This window comes from Gopherus flavomarginatus, chromosome 1, assembly GCF_025201925.1.
Source record: "Gopherus flavomarginatus isolate rGopFla2 chromosome 1, rGopFla2.mat.asm, whole genome shotgun sequence".
NCBI lineage: Eukaryota > Metazoa > Chordata > Testudines > Testudinidae > Gopherus > Gopherus flavomarginatus.
The window spans coordinates 38,963,036-38,982,326 of NC_066617.1; the positions used below are offsets into that span (position 1 = coordinate 38,963,036).

A 19,291-nucleotide genomic window follows, 5' to 3' on the forward strand; every position below is an offset into this window, starting at 1 on the left:
TCTGGGCCTACACGTGGATTCTCATTGGCCCCGAGCGTGGCGAGCTCTGATTGGACCACGTTCCTACGGGCTCACTGTCTGCTCCAATGGGCGCCGGGACTGGAGTACGCGTGGAGCTGACACGGAAATCCGAATGGGGGCAGCAAGTGGGCCCGGCCGGCTCGGTTTGCTGGTTGCTAGGGTGGCTGTGGGGGCTCGTGTGGCGCTGCCGGTAGCCGGCTCCTGAGCGAGGGGTGGCAGCGCCCCGCTCCCCCTGCCCCCGCGCCATGAGACCCTGCCCCCAGGGAGGCTACGCGCCGGTGGCCGCGGCGCTGGTGGTGTGCGCCGCGCTGCTGCTGTTACCCCCCGCCCGGGGCGCCGGGCCGCGGCCCCGCCAGGCCTGCGCCACCTGCCGGGGCATCGCGGACCGCTTCAACCAGGTGGGGCTCGCGGGGGGCGGCCGAGGGAGCCGCAGAGGCGGGCGTTAGCCGGGCATTGACCCCGGAGATGGAACCCAGGCGTCCGGGGCTCCGAGAGCGGGGCAGGCTCCCAGCCTTGCGCCACCTCCCCGGACAGAGCCTCCCTCCAGGGGTCAGGGGCGGCCGGTGCCTCACGCTGTACTGGGGCGAGATGCTCAGTTCGCATCTCGTTTTGGGGCTGCTGAGCTAATGGGGATTGAGACTTCGGCAAATTGGGCAGTGGTTCATTCGAGCGCTTCTCCGCCCGGTGTGGTGCGCCAGCTGCGGGAACGGGTCTGCTCCGGCTCTTCTGTCCTGTGTGTGTGAGAGAGAAACTGTATGTGGGGACATACATCCCAGTATTGAGATAAAATCCCGGCCCCTTTGACTTCAGTGAGGCTTGGATTTCACTCACATTCTCATATGGCAGCCAGAAAACCAATCTTAATAAAGACTATTCCAGAACCTTATTATGCAAATAACAATCTAGGTATCATGTACTATTTTAACTTACCTTTCTTTCCATCTGTTTTCTCCCCCTCACCCTGTTGCCTTTCATCCCTTTGTCTAATATAATATTTGATTGTAAGCTTCAAAATCTTCTTTTACGTTTTTGTAAGCCCCTATCACAACTTCACATGTTGTGGAAGTTATAAATGTTGCTTACCTATTACACTTATTTGATTACTTTTTAATAGTTGTTTCATATTATTTAATATTGTTTCAATAAAGTTTATTTTTAAAAAGTATTTTGTCTTCTCTAGGGATTAACAGATACAGCAAAAAAGAATTTTGGTGGTGGGAATACTGCTTGGGAAGAGAGAACCCTATCCAAGTATGAATCCAGGTACAGTATATCTATGGACATTTACTTTGTGACTAAGCCATGCTTCTCATCTGCAATACTGTTATAGCATAAATACTGAACACAATTTGTAGAATAATAAAATAAAAGTTATGTGTTCTTAATGATTTCTGATAAAATGGAACCAATTTGATACTTCCACGAGTAATAGCAGTTTTTGGTGAAGACTACAATCTGATTTTTATCACCACCACCAAAAACTAAGCTACATTATCCCATTGAAAATCTTTTGAGGTTATTTAGCAATTTTATTGAGTAATGTTTTTTTTCCTCTGTCAGAGCTATCATAGCCTTGATCATAATGCCAAACTGCTATCATATGTGTTGCACTAGAGTTTGTTAAATAAAGAATTGCTCCCTAAATACCTGCACTATTGTAGAATGCAGTGTTGTTTTAGTATTGTTGGTCCCAGGATACTAGAGAGATAAGGTGGGTGAGGTAATACCTTTTATTGGACCAACTTTGACAGACAGCAATCCAAAGGTCCAGACTTTCTTCCTGTTTGAATGCTAGAACAATTTTATACTTTACCTTTCCATTTCTTGCATATGCAGGATAAAAAACCTGCCAGTCTGAATTGTAGTCTTCTCTCAATCTGCAAATTCAGTATTGAATTTTGGTCTCTGGATAATAAAATGCTAGTCTGAAACTTCTAGATTTGAGTTACTACAAAAGTGTAGATTTATATTGCTTGTCGAAATCTGATTTTACGTTAGATAAATATTAAAAATATTGTGGTTGAGTGTTTTCTTTTTTTCCTTTGCAACTCACTATAATCTATAAATATAATTGGTAAAATTAAAGTGGTTCTTGTGATTTTGTTCTTCACTGGTACTGGCTTCTTAGTTGATGCAACATTAGCTAACTCTTTTTATGTTTCTGCAGGGGATGTTTTGTTGCTATATTTGGAAACTGGCCCAAATCACACCACAAAGTGATCATATAATAAAAGTTAAGAGTTTAGAGTCTAGATACTCAGTATCACGTACCATTCTTAAATTTAATTTTAAACTTGTAACTTTTTTCACTTCTAGTGAAATCCGTCTCGTAGAGATCATAGAGAACTTGTGTGACAGCAGTAACTTTGAATGCAACAACATGGTAGAAGAGCATGAAGAACATATAGAGAACTGGTGGTTCAAACTGTAGGTAACAAAATCTCTAGTGAGTTCTTTATTTGTGGATAAATATCTAAGAGGACAATCCATCGTTACCAAATCCTGTGTCTGATCAATAAGAATAGCTCAGCCTCCCTCCCTCCCACTGTAATAACTCAGTAAGAAACTACTATATTTTTTTCTGTGGTTACTGATCAGTTAGGATTATGGAATCAGGGTAAACTGTGGAGAAAATTCATCATGTAGCCATGATATTATTCTGATGTTATTTGCTATTTATACTGCACCTTTCATTCCAAAGACTCTAAAAGCACTTTATTACTCTATACGCAAAGTATTATGAAATGCAGCAATCTCAGGACTGGAAGGTAGCACCCTTTGGCATGCAGTACAGCAATAAGGAAAGGTAGAAATTTAGCTAAGACACCGTGGCAAAACTTTCTTCTTAAAAATATCTTGAGATCTCAATTCTTGAGCAAAAAGACCTAACTCTTCTTAAATTTGGAAAGATAATGCACAATAAATGGCATATTGTTCTGTTCACCTTGGATGGATAAGTTGCTAGATCTATGAGCCTGTGGAGTTTCTTGTTGTTTGTCCTAGATAAACATTACCTTAAAGACAATTCTTCTGTTTTTTTGTTGTTTTCCTGACTTACTAACTCACTCGATAGGAGGTTGATGCTAATGTGAGTCCAGGGATTTGATCCCTTGTGAACGTGTAGCATTTTTATAATAGTCTTCAGTACAATCCCATGGTTTCTTTTACTGTTGCCATCCCGATCAATGGTTAAGATTTCTATGTACTACTATAATATAAATAAATAATCATACTCAGCGAGGATGGCTTTGTAGGATTCCATATCTCTTCTTCATAGTTCCAGACATTTTCTCAGTTTACGAGTAAAAAAGTAGCTCCTCTAACTGCCAGTTCTGCCAATTTAACCTGGGATTAGTAGGGCCACTTGTGCTTGTATTACTTCATCATGTACTCCATCACATCCCTGCAGCCTGCCACTTCCTGCAGTTCCCATTGGCCAGGAATGACGAACTGCAGCCACTGGGAGTTGCAGGGGGCCGAGCCTGCGGACGGTCAACGTCGGCGAAATGTCCTGTGGTCCGCAATTGGCTTATCCTGATGGGCTGCATGCGGCCCACGGGCCATAGTTTGCCCACCGCTGGTTTAGGCTATATTCCATACCTTAAGATAAAAAATTAGCTGGTTGGACTGTTCCCTCACTCTTTGCCTTTCCCTTTTTTTTTTTTTTTAAAAGTCAGGGGATATGAAATAAAAAACTAAACTTTTTCTGTTTGTTACACATCTTTCATTATTTAAATAAAGTAATTTGGTTTTGGGATACCATCAGATTCTGGAAGGCTTCTGTCAGCTAGTCACTGAATTAACATAGTTCTTTCCATTGTTGACAGAAAACAATTGTGATCCATTTTAAAATTATTTAATCTATATGTTTTGATTATTTTTATTCTGTGCTCCAAAACTGCAGTTCACTTTTTTTATAATAGTCAGCCAAGGTGAGAAGTTTGCCCATGTGCTACTTTTGAGAATTGTGTTAAACATGTGTATTTCAAACAGTAGAGTTCTGTTGAGTTGTGTGATGAGCTAGAAATGGGAATCTTTACTCCTTTTAAGAAATGAATGTCTTTATTATACAGAAAGAAGAAGTATCCTGACTTGTATAAATGGTTTTGTATAGAAACTACTGAAGTTTGCTGTCCTTCTGGAACATATGGACCAGACTGCCTTGGTATTTCTTTAAATTTAAAATTACAGTAATTTTAAGCCCATGAGTATATTGGCTCTGTTTTATCCAATCATCTAATGCTTGTCTGTCCTGAACTGCTTTGTAAAAAATAGAACCTTGTTGGAGACTCCATCTGACTTAATGGGGGTCCAGATCAAAAGAGGTGAGAGGGAAGTGGTGCCTTGAAGTGGGGGCTGAGCAGGCAGAACCATAACAGTGAGGCAAAAAGAAGGGCTAGTGCCCAGATACCATGATGATATTTACAATAGTAGTATAGTAAATAGCAAGAATTGTGTGGACATATGGAAGTAATGTAGCTGAAGGATGGAGCAGCAGTTGAGAGGCCAGAGACGGCAAAGCATCCTGGAGACCGCTGGGGAAGATACAGGCAAATCCACAGTTGAGGGTCAGGTGGAAGGGAGAGTAGGAGAAATGGGAAGGGAGGCAGCTGGAGAGGTTTAGGAACAGCAGCAACGGGGGCACAGTAGCTAGGTGATTCTGGAAAAAGAGTAGGAGAAGTAGATGGGAAGAGGAATGGGTTAGATCAAAGTGACACTGCATCTATGAGAGAACTACAGACCTGGCTGAGTGGCAGGCCAAGGATGCCCTCTAAAGTGATGTCATGGTAATAGGCTTAGCTCAAAAATGGACCTCTCTTATAAGTAGTGCCGTTAATACCTGCCTGCAGTTGAAATCTAATCATTCTTCACAATCCAACTATCTTTTTGTTAGTTGCTAAATAGATGAAGCCTGATTATATGAATTCCAAGTTACATGAAATTTATTTGTTTTCCTGAAACCCAAATTCACTGAAGTGGAATTAACTTAGTCAAAACTCCAGTAAGCAGGTAGCACAGACATAGCTATTTTATATTGGCGCTGGTTGGAGTTGAAACATTTGGATGTGCAAGTGAGCAAAGGGTTGGCCTATTCCTCAGTCTAGGCCTCTTTGCTACCTTTTTTCAGGAAATCTATTTTCTTAAATCTATTTTTCAAGAAATGATATAAAAAGAAATTCAGCACAACAGGTAAACTCCAGATAACTCCAAAATTCTTATGAAAACCAATCTTTATCTGAAACACATTATTTTAATGTCGGATGTCCCTGAGACATTGATTATTGGCATTGACCTGTATACTGAAGTACAAAATGAAGACCCTGTCATGGAACTTTTTTTTTTTTTTTTTTTTTTTGGTTTCAAGAGTAGAACACAACTAATGAGGAGGTTCTGCACATGATGTGATCTTCCAACATGAAAAATAAATTCCCCTTCACTTTTTATTGCCCATTTTGGGAATGGATGGGTAATAGAAGGGTTGGGGTTGGAAGGAGATAGAAAATACACGTGTTTAGAATTTCAAGGTGTCCCCCCCCCATAGTAATGAAAAGTTCTAAGCTATAATGTTTTAACCCTCTTTATAGCATGTCGCGGTGGATCAGAAAGGCCTTGCCATGGAAATGGTAAATGTGATGGAGATGGCACTAGAGGTGGGGATGGATCATGCAGTTGTAACAGGGAGTACACAGGAGAGTTTTGTCTAGAGTGCACTGATGGTTATTTCAGCGTCCTGAAAAATGACACACATTCTGTTTGTGCAGGTAACTAGCATTTGCTTACCTCTTTGTGTAACCCTTTGTTAGTAATTAAGAATTCTGATATATTTAATAAAATATCTTAGAAAATCATGCAAGCAGAGGATTTAAGATGGCAAGAAATGAGGAAAAAAAATCAGAATGTTAGATTACTGTGTCTTAGTGAGACACATCAGTCATGCACATATTCCATTGTGCTGGAGTATCTGAGGATCTGGCAAATCATTCTTCTGAACGTTCTTTGTTTTTTTGTTAATCTGTTCTGACAGTAATCTTTAACTTTGTAGCATAATTCAATTATTAAATTTAACTATTGATTTTAATTGCAGAGATAATATATTAAAATATGTAGCAAATATCCTATGAAATTTTAACCTTAGGTTACCATATGGTGGTCTACTTTATAGCCTGTGTAATAGTCTATCCTGGTCACTTCACAATATTTTTAGCCAAAATCTGTTTGAGTCCCATCTAAAACAAAAAACCTCACAGTTGTATATCTTGATTCTAACGCTCTAATTTTGCAATTCAGTTGAGAGCAGATTTATTTAGTAGCTTAAAAAACCTGATTGTAAGATTTAACTAAAAATGTTACTTAACGTTAACTGAACTATTAGTAGCACTATTTAGCAGTGTTTTAATGCAGTTATGTAGCACTTTTTTTCCCCATCTAACTTGATTCATATTATGATCTAAAGAAATTTATCCAGCAGTATCAAATCCTAATACTGGATGCATAGCATGTTTCACCAGGCCTTTTGAGGTCAGCCATCTCAGGTGGTTGGGTCCTAAAGCAAAATTGGGTGCTAAAAAAAATTAAGTTTGCTGATTCAGTAGGTAGCACTGCTCTGGATTAGTAGTAAACTAGTGCCCCAACACTGTATTAGTGAACAAAGGGTTGCAGCAGTTGCCATATTTCTGATGAGAGGTGAAATTGGTTCCAATCACTTTCAGTGATCAAATAATCTCATGGCTCTCTTCTCAGCACAAGGCTGCCAACTTCTCTGTACTTACTAAGTTCTAATGTGAGTAACTACTTTCTGTCCCACCTCATGTAGTTAGTTTCACTTGACTTTATTCTTCATTAAAATTATGCAAAATACAAAAACAAAAATTCCAGCTTCTTGTATAGTGTTTCTAGTTAAAGTGCTTGCTCTCTTCCGCTCTATAGGTAGTCAGATTTTGGTAGTGGGTGAATGGAAGTGTGTGTCATTAAAAATAAGATAGTATATGATGTTTATAAAAACTCAAATTTATTCTGAAGCATCATATTTATACATTAATGTGATCAGGTAGTTTCTGGTAAATCCTACTACTTGGTTGCCTGAAGACTTAAACTTTTTGAAAGAAAATCTAATTTGTTTAAAGCATAAGTTAATGTAGCTCTGACTGCTCAAAATCTTTTTCCAGCTTGCCATGATGCTTGTAAAACTTGCACTGGCTCAACTGACAAAGACTGCAAGGATTGTAAAGAGGGCTGGATCAAAAATGAGGACGAAACCTGTGTGGGTAAGCAAGGTCTTGTCCACACTAACACAAAGTTTAAATGCATTTTAAAAAATAATTGAACCTAACATTGATAAGCTTAGACCACATCAGTTTGAAACCATTCCACTATAAGAGCATTTATGATATCCTTTTGGAAACTAGCTCAGATGTGTTCTGTGATTTATGGAAGTCTCTTGATTCCTGACTTGTAACATAATGCATGGAACAAGTAATGTGAACTGAAAGCTTGCATCTGTAATCCACTGAACCACAAGTGTGTGTGTGTGTGTGTGTGTGTGTAATATATATATCACATCACACTTGGTGATAAATGTGGTTACATTTGAATACTAAATATTTTTAATTAGTGCTTTAGAAATACCTTGAATGCCATCGTACTATGTATTGTGGGATTGCCTAAGAGAACTGATAGAAAAGTTATGCAGAAAACTGATGCCATCTCCATGCTACTGTATATCTAAACAATGCTAGTAGGGTTTAAAGCTGTCAGAACTCTGTAAAGGTGTAGTATAGAGCAGAGGTTCTCAAACTGAGGTCCTTGGACTGCCAATGGTCCACGAGCTCCATTCAGGTGGTCTGCAGATAATTCCCTCTAAGGTGCGTGCCTGGGTGCCCACACATGAAAGAATGGAAGGGCACCCACCTAATTAGCAGAGCCACGTAGGCGTTGCTTCGCTAATTAGGTGCCTGCACTCTGGAGAAGACGCACATGTAAGGTGAGGTGGTGGCCTTGGGGAGGAATGGGGGTAAGTGGGAGAGGATAGTAGGGGTTAGAAGAGGAGGTGGGGGGAATTTGGGATGTACAGGGCTGTGGTGACCAGAGAAAGAGGTGACTTTCCCCAGCTCCAGGGCTGCAGCTGCCGGGGAGAGACTCCTCTCCTTCCCAGCCCCAGCTCAGGGAGCTGCTGTGGCAGAGGAGAGAGGGAGAGACACTCCCCGCACCTCCTCCCCAGCCCCAGGAGGGGAGAGAGGGCATATCCATTGCATTAGAAAGGTAAGACTACTGATATTAAAATATGAGTTGTGTGCTTTTATTTGTAGAACAACAAAACCATCTATTAAACCAACTATATATATAGTGCTTTTATCCACTTTTTAGTTTAGTGGACTTGCATACTTTCCTTGAATTCACAGCCAAAATGAGCATGTACTTGGTTTCCTAAAGTGGCATTGATGTTCAACATGGCTTGTTAATCACACTTAATTTCTTCTCCAATCCTGTATTGTACTTTCCTCTTCAATCTTGTATCTTTAACAGCACTTTGAGCATTTTGCTAGCTTGGTAACATGGGAGCAGCAAAAGCAGAAGTGTTCTAGTGAGGTAGAAGTGACTGAATATTGCAAGTTACATACAGTAGAACCTCAGAGTTACGAACACCTTGGGAATGGAGGTTGTTCGTAACTCTTAAATGTGTGCAACTCTGAACAAAATGTTATGTGGTTCTTTCAAAAGTTTACAACGGAACATTGACTTAATGCAGCTTTGAAACTTCACTATGCAGAAGGAAAATGCTGCTTTTGGCCATCTCAATTTAAATGAAACAAGCACAGAAACAATTTCCTTGTCTTGTCAAATCTTTTTTTAAGTTTTCCCTTTGTTTTTTTTAGTAATTTACATTTTAATACAGTGTACTGTATTTGCTTCTTTTAGTCTCTGCTGCTGCCTGATTGCATACTTCTGGTTCCAAATGAGATGTGTGGTGATGGGTCAGTTCATAACTCAGGGATTCGTAACTCTAAGGGTCTAGTTTATCTGATTAGTGTAGGAGAATGCAGACCTCCAAGTGTTAGACTTGGGAACACATAGGATGTGAGGTTTTCTCAATCTCAGTTGCTTTTAATTTAACTTGAAATCATTCCAGTCTGAAGTGTCTGTCTTGCTGTTGCTCTAAACAGAATGAAGCTTCATTAGTACTTGAGTGTCAAATATACATTTCCAAGTTGGGCAAATTAATATTAGGCATTGAAAGCTTTTTGCTTTCAGGACGTTGTGGGCCTGATGCAACCCCATTGGATGGGAGTCGATAGGAGTCTTTCTATTAACTTCAGAGGACTTGGATCATGACCTGTTTAAAAAAAAAAAAAAAAAAAAAAAAAAAAGTAGTTCTTACAGGATGTTTAAGATTAACAGTTAAACATTATGCTAACTGTTAACCTATGTCATTTCTTACGTTTCAGATGTGGATGAATGTGCTGTAGAGGCTTCTCCTTGCAAAGATGATCAGTACTGTCTAAACACAAATGGATCTTTTATATGCAAAGGTTTCCTTTCAATTACCTTAACATTTAGAATAATATTTGATCTGTATAGAATGGAACAACTTCTGTTATTTTCTTCTGTTAGACAAGCGTGACTAATACTATTGATTCAAAAATACCCATATTAATTTAACTATAATTTTTTTCTGTCCTAACCACAAGTTAGAATAAGAGGATTTGCTGTTTGTGTCCTCTTCCTTTTTTCATATTTCATTTTGAGGGATGTTTGTATATTTGACAGTATCTGTAGTGTGTCTTGAAGTTTGTCACTGGTGTTCAGAATCTGAATGTATTAATGACGCATACTGCCATTTTGTTACAGCCTTGTCTACATCACCATTATAAATCAACTTTGTTTATAAGACAGTTAAAGCCTCTTATACTATTTGTAGCAGTAAATGATATAGTTACACCTAGAATACCATTAATTATTTTCAGCTTTTCCTTGCTCATAGTTTTCTGAAACTTTCTTTATTGATCAAACTTTCTGTGCTGGTTTCAACTTAAAGTGGACTCTTCTGAAATGCTTGAAGAAAACTAAATATATATTTCCATTTCATGAAGTCCTCACAATGTAAACTAAACTAATGTACTGTTGCCATGTTAAACCCTCACTGCAGAAAACTGTCTGGCTAAATAGTAGAAACTATTGAGCTTAATAATGGATAACAGCCACTGCCCACAGGGAATGTTTAAATGTTATTAACCAGCACAGGCAGTTTCTTTTCATGTTCTCTTTTTCCTTTTTAAATCAAGGAAGCTGAATTACCCTCTTCCCCAAAATCCAAATTGAAGATTACAAAATTAAATGCACAACAGTGAAGAAACTAATTTGGAGCTCATCAGGGGCTGTCCTATTGTTCAATTAAGCACTCTTATAATAGTGCCCAGTCCTGATTGGGAAGAGATGGAGAGGAGCCTATAGGTGGTTTCATGTTGAACACGTGAACGAGTTAGTATTATTTTGGGAACTATAATTTCTTTCACACCCTCCTTACTGATGTAAATTTGTGAGCTTAAGTTCAAGATACAGTCTTTTCTGTTTACATCTCATCTGCATTCTGGTATACATTAATGGTGTTTTGTTTTAGCATGCGATACTAGCTGTGTAGGCTGCACAGGAGAAGGTCCTGACAAATGTAAAAACTGCTTGTCTGGATACACAATAGAAGATGAAAAGTGTACAGGTTAGTTGGATTTTTGAGTTACTCTTAATGTACTGTAGTGCACTTGCTGGATCAACACATGTCCCAAAAGCTGGAATACTAGATGGGTTATTGTTGAGTGTCTCTCTTTAATGTTAGTCTGTTAGAGCTTCAGGTTTGGAAATGCTTCAAAATGTTTCATAAAATAAAAGCTCAGCAGACCACTGGTTTTATGTAACAATAGAGCTCCCTTCTAATTTACAGACACTCTGCATGTGGCTAAACTGATCTACAGCAAAGCCTAAAAAACTAGACACTGCTACACAGGGGGAAAAGGTATTGCATTTAACACTTACTGTTTATTCCTGGTATATCCATTATAGTGACAAGATAACTCATTCAGGAGAGTCAAACGTATAGTCGTCGTGATTTCTTACCTGCATTACTGTACATGCTTGCGTTATGCAGACTTTAAGCTTTAATTTTTATTAAAGGCAAGCTTGCAAATGTGAACAGTGTAGTTTGTCATGTCTGCCAGAGTTAGCAGGCAGTCTGAAACAATGCTGCAGACATGTGGACTCTGTCTCCTATTAATCTAATTAGAGTGGCAACTCTGAAGCTCCAGGATGATGATTTGACACTGAAGTATTTCATTGTTGGTTACTTTGGCATTGGGAAAAGGGATGGAGTGAAGCCCTGGAAATGGGAGTTACTGGGAGAAGGAAATTTGGAGAGAAGAACGGAGGACATACAAAGAAGGAGCAAAACAGTGGAGGGAAGATTACAAAAAAAAAAGGAAACACGCATAAGTACTGATGGCCTAAAGAGGAGCATTTTCTTACTGAATGTGACCATATAGTACTGAAAAAATAGTTTACTACACAAAGCCTCTAATCTTCCCTCAACGTCTGTGCAAATCTTCAACTGACATCTGTGAGATTTGCTGTATATTGAGACGAGTACAAAGTCCTGAACTTATCCCACCCCATGAACTACAATCAAACATGGAATCAGCACACTCCTCCCAATGAGTTTGACATCTCTGTCTGAAGTCAGCAGAATCAAGACAGGTTACTCTGACAGAAATCAAAACTATGGGCAGCATTTCTGCCTTCTTCAGTACTGAGGAGCAGTAAATGAATATACTAGAAGGCCCTTGACGTCCACAGAGGAAGAGAGCAATGTTTGTCTTCCCCTGTTGAAATTAAATGTCTTGAAAGTTCTTTGCAAACCCCCTACGTAGCTGATTGTTGGACACTTACATGGGACTGGGTGCTAGCAGTTTTCACTATAAATGAAACAATTACTTGTTTTAAAGCAGTTAATTTCTTTTTTAGATATTGATGAGTGTAACCTTGCTGAAAAGGTGTGTTTAAGAGAAAATGAAGACTGTATTAATACCCCAGGCAGTTACAAATGTGTCTGTTCAGAAGGCTTTGAAGAAAAAGATGGTATTTGTGTTCAGACTGAAAAAACAGGTGAGTGACTTAAAAAAAGGCCCTTAAACTAAAAGTACTTTAGTACAGCATGCCTAACATACAGACTTAGAAGGTGTGAATACTCTACAGCTTTGTCACTGTATTTGTTCTGAGAGTATCCTGTCACTTCCACTTTCTCATCTGTGGGTGCATGTATACACATCCATCAACCCTTAATCTGGGCCTCCTTTTTTGATGTCTTTAATTTTAAGTTGTTTGTGGGTAGAGGAGGCATTCCCAGATAGGAAGTATCAGTCTTTAATTGTATTGTCTTCCTCTTTCTATTTGATAGTACCTTTCCTTCTACTACTTGTGATTTTTGTTGTCCCCTTTGGAGAGAGACCCTCTTGTGTAAGGTGTCAAACAAAATCTATACCAGAGTCTTTCATATTGTAGCTTTTTTCGGAATCCTCTCCAGTTTAACAAGAATTTGTGGTCTGGAGAAAAAAACCTTACCATGAGAGACTTAATGAGATCAGTCCATGAAGTTTAAAGAGAAGACTCTGGGGGGACTTAATCAGAGTCTGGAAGTACCTACACAAGGAGAAGATATCGGATACCTGAGAGCTCTTTATTTTGGCAGACAAAGGCATAACTAGATCCAATGGTTGGAAGTTGACGCTAGAAAATGCACATTTGAAATAGGGTGCAAATTTTTAGGTTAGGGAAATTAACCACTGGAACAAATCACTAATGGATGTTACAGATTCTCTGTCACTTGAAACAGTGGTTCTCAACAAGGGTTATGTATACCCTTAGGAGTACATAGAGGTCTTCTTGGGGGTACATCAACTCATCTAGATATTTGTCTAGTTTTATAATAGACTACATAAAAAGCACTAATGAAATCAGTACAAATTGAAATTTCATACAGTGACTCATTTATACTGCTGTATATATGAGACACTGAAATATAAGTACAATATTTATATTCCAATTGATTTATTTTATAATTATATGATAAAAATGAGAAAGTAAGCAATTTTTCAGTAATAGTGTGCTGTGACACTTCTGTTTTTTTTGTCTGATTTTGTAAGCAAGTAGTTTTTAAGTGAGATGAAACTTGGGGTACGCATGACAAATCAGACTCCTGAAAGGGGATGATAGTCTAGAAAGGTTGAGAGCCACTGAAAAGATAAAAACATAAGAACGGTCATACTGGGTCAGACCAAAGGTCCATCTAGCCCAGTATCTGTCTGCCGACAGTGGCCAATGCCAGGTGCCCCAGAGGGAGTGAATTTAACAGGCAATGATCAAGTGATCTCTCTCCTACCATCCATCTCCATCCTCTGACAAACAGAGGCCGGGGACACCATTCCTTACCCACCCTGGCTAATAACCATTTATGGACCTAACCACCATGAATTTATCCAGTTCTCTTTTAAACGCTGTTATAGTCCTAGCCTTCACAACCTCCTCAGGTAAGGAGTTCCATAAGTTGACTGTGCACTGCATGAAGAACAACTTCCTTTTATTTGTTTTAAATTGCTGCCTATTAATTTCATTTGGTGACCCCTAGTTCTTGTATTATGGGAATAAGTAAATAACTTTTCCTTATCCACTTTCTCCACATCACTCATGATTTTATATACCTCTATCATATCCCCCCTGAGTCTCCTCTTTTCCAAGCTGAACAGGCCTAGCCTCTTTAATCTTTCCTCATATGGGACCCTCTCCAAAACCCTAATCATTTTAGTTGCCCTTTTCTGAACCTTTTCTAGTGCCAGTATATCTTTTTTGAGGTGAGGAGACCACATCTGTACACAGTATTTGAGATGTGGGCGTACCATGGATTTATATAAGGGCCATAATATATTCTCAGTCTTATTCTCTATCCCCTTTTTAATGATTCCTAACATCCTGTGTGCTTGTTTGACTGTCTCTGCACACTGCGTGGACATCTTCAGAGAACTGTCCATGATGACTCCAAGATCTTTTTCCTGACTCATTGTAGCTAAATTAGCCCCCATCATATTGTATGTATAGTTGGGGTTATTTTTTCCAATGTGCATTACTTTACATTTATCCACGTTAAATTTCATTTGCCATTTTGTTGCCCCATCACTTAGTTTTGTGAGATCTTTATGAAGTTCTTCACAGTCTGCTTTGATCTTAACTATCTTGAGTAGTTTAGTATCATCTGCAAACTTTGCCACCTCACTGTTTACCCCTTTCTCCAGATCATTTATGAATAAATTGAATAAGATTGGTCCTAGGACCAACCCTTGGGGAACATCACTAGTTACCCCTTTCCATTCTAAAAATTTACCGTTTATTCCTACTCTTTGTTCCCTGTCTTTTAACCACTTCTCAATCCATGAAAGGACCTTCCCTTTTATCCCATGACAGCTTAATTTACGTAACAGCCTTTGGTGAGGGACCTCGTCAAAGGCTTTCTGAAAATCTAAGTATACTATGTCCACTGGATCCGCCTTGTCCACATGTTTGTTGACCCCTTCAAAGAACTCTAATAGATTAGTAAGACACGATTTCACTTTACAGAAACCATGTTGACTATTGCTCAACATTTTGTTTTTCTATATGTCTGACAATTTTATTCTTAACTATTGTTTCGACTAATTTGCCCGGTACTGATGTTAGACTTACCGATCTGTAATTGCCGGGATCACCTCCAGAGCCCTTTTTAAATATTGGCGTTACATTAGCTAACTTCCAGTCATTGGGTACCGAAGCCGATTTAAAAGAGAGGTTACAAATCTTAGTTAATAGTTCTGCAACTTCAGATTTGAGTTCTTTCAGAACTCTTGGGTGGATGCCATCTGGTCCCGGTGACTTGTCAATGTTGAGTTTATCAATTAATTCCAAAACCTCCTCTAGTGACACTTCAGTCTGTGACAGTTCCTCAGATTTGTCACCTACAAAAGCCAGCTCAGGTTTGGGAATCTCCCTAACATCCTCAGTCGTGAAGACTGAAGCAAAGAATCCATTTAGTTTCTCCTCAATGACTTCTTCATCTTTAAGCGCTCCTTTTGTATCTCGATCATCAAGGGGGCCCACTGGTTGTTTAGCAGGCTTCCTGCTTCTGATGTACTTAACCATTTTGTTATTACCTTTGGAGTTTTTGGCTAACCGTTCTTCTTCAAACTCCTCTTTGGCTTTTCTTATTACACTCTTACACTTAATTTGGCAGTGTTTATGCTCCTTTCTATTTGCCTCACTAGGATTTGACTTCCACTTTTTAAATGAAGTCTTTTTATCTCTCACTGCTTCTTTTACATGGTTGTTAAGCCATGGTGGCTCTTTTTTAGTTCTTTTACTGTGTTTCTTAATTTGGGGTATACATTGAAGTTGGGCCTCTATTATGATGTCTTTAAAAAGCGCCCATACAGCTTGCAGGGATTTCACTTTAGTCACTGTACCTTTTAACTTTTGTTTAACTAACCCCCTCATTTTTGCATAGTTCCCCCTTTTGAAATTCAATGCCACAGAGTTGGGCTGTTGAAATATTCTTCCCACCACAGGGATGTTGAATGCTATTGTATTATGGTCACTATTTCCAAGCAGTCCTGATATAGTTACCTCTTGGACCAGCTCCTGAGCTCCACTCAGGATTAAATCGAGAGTTGCCTCTCCCCTTGTGGGTTCCCGTACCAGCTGCTCCATGAAGCAGTCATTTAAAGTATGGAGAAATTTTATCTCTGCATTTCGTCCTGAAGTGAAATGTTCCCAGTCAATATGGGGATAATTGAAATCCCCCACTATTATTGGGCTCCTAATTTTGATAGCCTCTCTAATTTCTCTTAGCATTTCATCATTACTAGTACTGTCCTGGTCAGGTGGTCGATAATAGATCCCTAATGTTATATTTTTATTAGAGCATGACATTTCTATCCATAGAGACTCTATGGAACATGTGGATTCGCTTAAGATTTTTACTTCATTTGAATCTACATTTTTCTTTCACATATAGTGCCACTTCCCCCCCCCCACACACCTCTCCGCACAACCTGTTCTGTCCTCCTGATATATTTTGTACCCCAGAATGATTGTGTTCCATTAATTACTCTCAGTCCACCAGGTTTCTGTGATGTCTTTTATATCAATATCCTCCTTTATCACCAGGCACTCTAGTTCACCCATCTTATTATTTAGACTTCTAGCATTTGTGTACAAGCACTTTTAAAAACTTGTCCCTGTTTATTTGTCTGCCATTTTCTGATGTGTCAGATTCCTTTTTATGTCACTGTTTATCATCTGATCTGGCTCTTAACGTTATTCTTCCATCCTCTGCTCCTGACTATAACCTGAAGATTCTCTATCATTAGACTCTCCCCTAAGAGAAGTCTGTGTCCAATCCACATGCTCCTCTGCAGCAGTTGGCTTCCCCCCATCTCCTAGTTTAAAAACTGCTCTACAACCTTTTTAATGTTTAGTGCCAGCAGTCTGGTTCCACTTCGGTTTAGGTGGAGCCCATCTCTCCTGTATAGGCTCCCCCCATCCTGAAAGTTTCCCCAGTTCCTAGTGAACGTAAACCCCTCCTCTCTACACTATCGTCTCATCCATGCATTGAGACTCTGAAGCTCTGCCCGTCTACCTGGCCCTGCTTGTGGAACGGGGAGCATTTCTGAGAATGCCACTATAGAGGTTCTGGATTTCAGTCTCTTCCCTAGCAGCCTAAATTTGGCTTCCAGGACATTTCTCCTACCCTTCCCTATGTCATTGGTACCTACATGTACCACGACCACCGGCTCCTCTCCAGCACTACACATAAGTCTGTCTAGATGCCTCGAGAGATCCACAACCTTTGCACTAGGCAGGCAAGTCACCATACGGTTCTCCCGGTCATCACAAACCCAGCTATCTACATTTCTGATGATCAAATCTCCCATTACTAACACCTGCCTTTTCCTAGTGACTGGAGTTCCCTCCCCCGGAGAGGTAACCTCAGTGCGAGAGGCAACCCCAGCACCATCTGGAAGGAGGGTCCCAACTATGGGAAGGTTTCCCTCTGCTCCCATTGACTGCTCTGCTTCCCTGGGCCTTTCATCCTCCTCATGCTTTAATCTGACCACATTATTGAGCTTGATGCCAGCATTACAGGGTGGAAATCTATGACCTGTAATATGGGAGATCTGACAGTCACACTAAGTGGTGATGGTCCCTGTTGATTTTCTTAGTCCATGTGAGCCATATTGTGCAAAAGTCCTTCTTAACCCTTCCTAAGGTCATGAAGGATTGAGCTATGCTTGCTTTCAGTATAATTTTCACTAAGTAGCTAAGTTAGCCACACATGTGTGTGTGCAGTCTTAACTGTGTTCTCTGCGTCTGACCTACAGCCCACTAAAATCAGTAGAAATATTCCCATTTACTTCAGTGGGCTTTGGATCAGGTATTTTGAGTTTAACACAGAATACAGATATATTAGATGTTCACAATGTGAATTAATGGGGTTATAACTCAGAATGTTCAAAAGGCACTTCTTATTTCCCTGTTAAGTGTCAGTCTCCTACACATCTGTTTGGGATATAGGTACAAGAGTTTTTTGTTTTAATTGGAAGAGGGTGTCTCTCCTTGTTATCAAAATACCTGAATTGCTTATTCTTAAACTTAAGTCAAAATTATAATACACTGAAAACAAAGGCTTAAAACAGAAAAAGCTATGCTGCTGCTATTGTGATTGCTTCTGCTATAAGTTCATTCTAATTAAGTCCTTTGGAACATATATGATATAGAAACACTGGCTCCAGTAAGCATAGGCTCTGTAGACTGGAACCAGGAGACTAATACAAGCAGGCCTCTCCCCAACATGGCTTGACACATGTTGCTGGTTCTTTCTTGATGGATACTCTTCAGTAGTTTCTCTTAACATAGTAACTTCCCAGAGTCAAAAGGTGACAAATATGGTGGTACTTATTGTAAAATGTAATTAGAGGCTTTATTCTAACTGAGACACTTCTTACAGGAGAAGAAGTAGAGACATTAGCAACTTCACCTCCATCTGCTGGACATGAAGACTTATGATCTGCATTCCAAAGCAAGACATTAATATCTACACTTTAAATTATTGGACTGAAGTGCTGTTTATCTGATGTACTGTGGAAATGGTGTTGAATATTCAGGTTGCCAGTATGATTATTTTGGAAACCAATAGTGATGAATTGCCCTACCAGCTGCATTTCTTCATTCACTCAAATAATTGCCACTCTTTTATACAGGTTTAATAAAACCTTCAAACTACAAACCTCACTCTAGATGGATAAAGTATAGTATTTGTTTGAATTGGTGTAATTGATTTTAAAACAGTTTATTCTTAAGCAAACTGCCTATTTCTCTTTCTAGCATCTACTAGGAATGATCATCCTTTTAGAAGGGCTTAAGTTTATGCTGAAATTCATAATTCAAACAAAATGGACTGACCATCTGGGGACTTCTGCCATGAATATTTTTTCTATACTAGAATTTGGCTTTTAGAAACTGTAAAAGGGAGTCTTTTTGGAAAACTCTTGTCTTAAATGAAAGCAGAATGCCTAATATTGCATTCAATAAAGATTTATTTTGACTGGTGCGAGTCTCAAGTTGCAGAATATCTCCACGCTCTGCTTTAAATGGAAGTTATAGGGGAAAGTAGATGAAAGGAGAAAGATTAGTTTGCAGTTTCAGTAATGGGAGAAAAGTGCTCTCATTATCTGAGCAAACTTAGTGGCATGTTTCTTCAGGAAGTTGTCTACAAAACCAGATGAGTTCAAATTTCTCCTAAATAAAGTGGTTACATTAAATGTTGTACTAGATGTTGTACCTATCTGAGGCATGGTCCCTGCACCAAAGAGCTCATAGTTGTAAGCAGCTGCGTCTTTGGGGTTGCTTGAAATCTGTTTTCACTAGATACTACATAGGCACACCGCTAACTACTTTGCTGATGTGTATACCGTGCACAATATATTATTAGTATCTTCCCAATGACAAAGCAATGGGTTATATTGAAACTGATGTTACTATTTGTATTAATTCTTCCTTTGGCAGTCTTGTCTTTAGTGAATTGCACTAGGTGCAGTTTAAGTATGTAATATCTGAACTTTTCCATGTGCCAATTGATGTAAAAATCATCTTTAACAATGAGCTTGACAGTGCTAGTGTCTTCAAAAATAGTGATACGAGTTTATAT

General features: G+C 39.3%; 1 protein-coding gene across 1 annotated transcript; it reads left to right on the forward strand.

Annotated features, from left to right (window-relative positions):
- Positions 1-124: 124 nt before the first annotated feature.
- CRELD2 (cysteine rich with EGF like domains 2) lies at positions 125-18,693 on the forward strand. Its single transcript, XM_050936338.1, has 10 exons — positions 125-419; positions 1,202-1,284; positions 2,338-2,448; positions 4,095-4,186; positions 5,607-5,783; positions 7,188-7,286; positions 9,465-9,548; positions 10,637-10,732; positions 12,028-12,168; positions 18,092-18,693. The coding sequence occupies exons 1-10, from the start codon at positions 267-269 to the stop codon at positions 18,148-18,150; spliced, it is 1,095 nt and encodes a 364-aa protein (XP_050792295.1). The 5' UTR covers positions 125-266; the 3' UTR covers positions 18,151-18,693.
- The last annotated feature ends 598 nt before the right edge of the window (positions 18,694-19,291 follow it).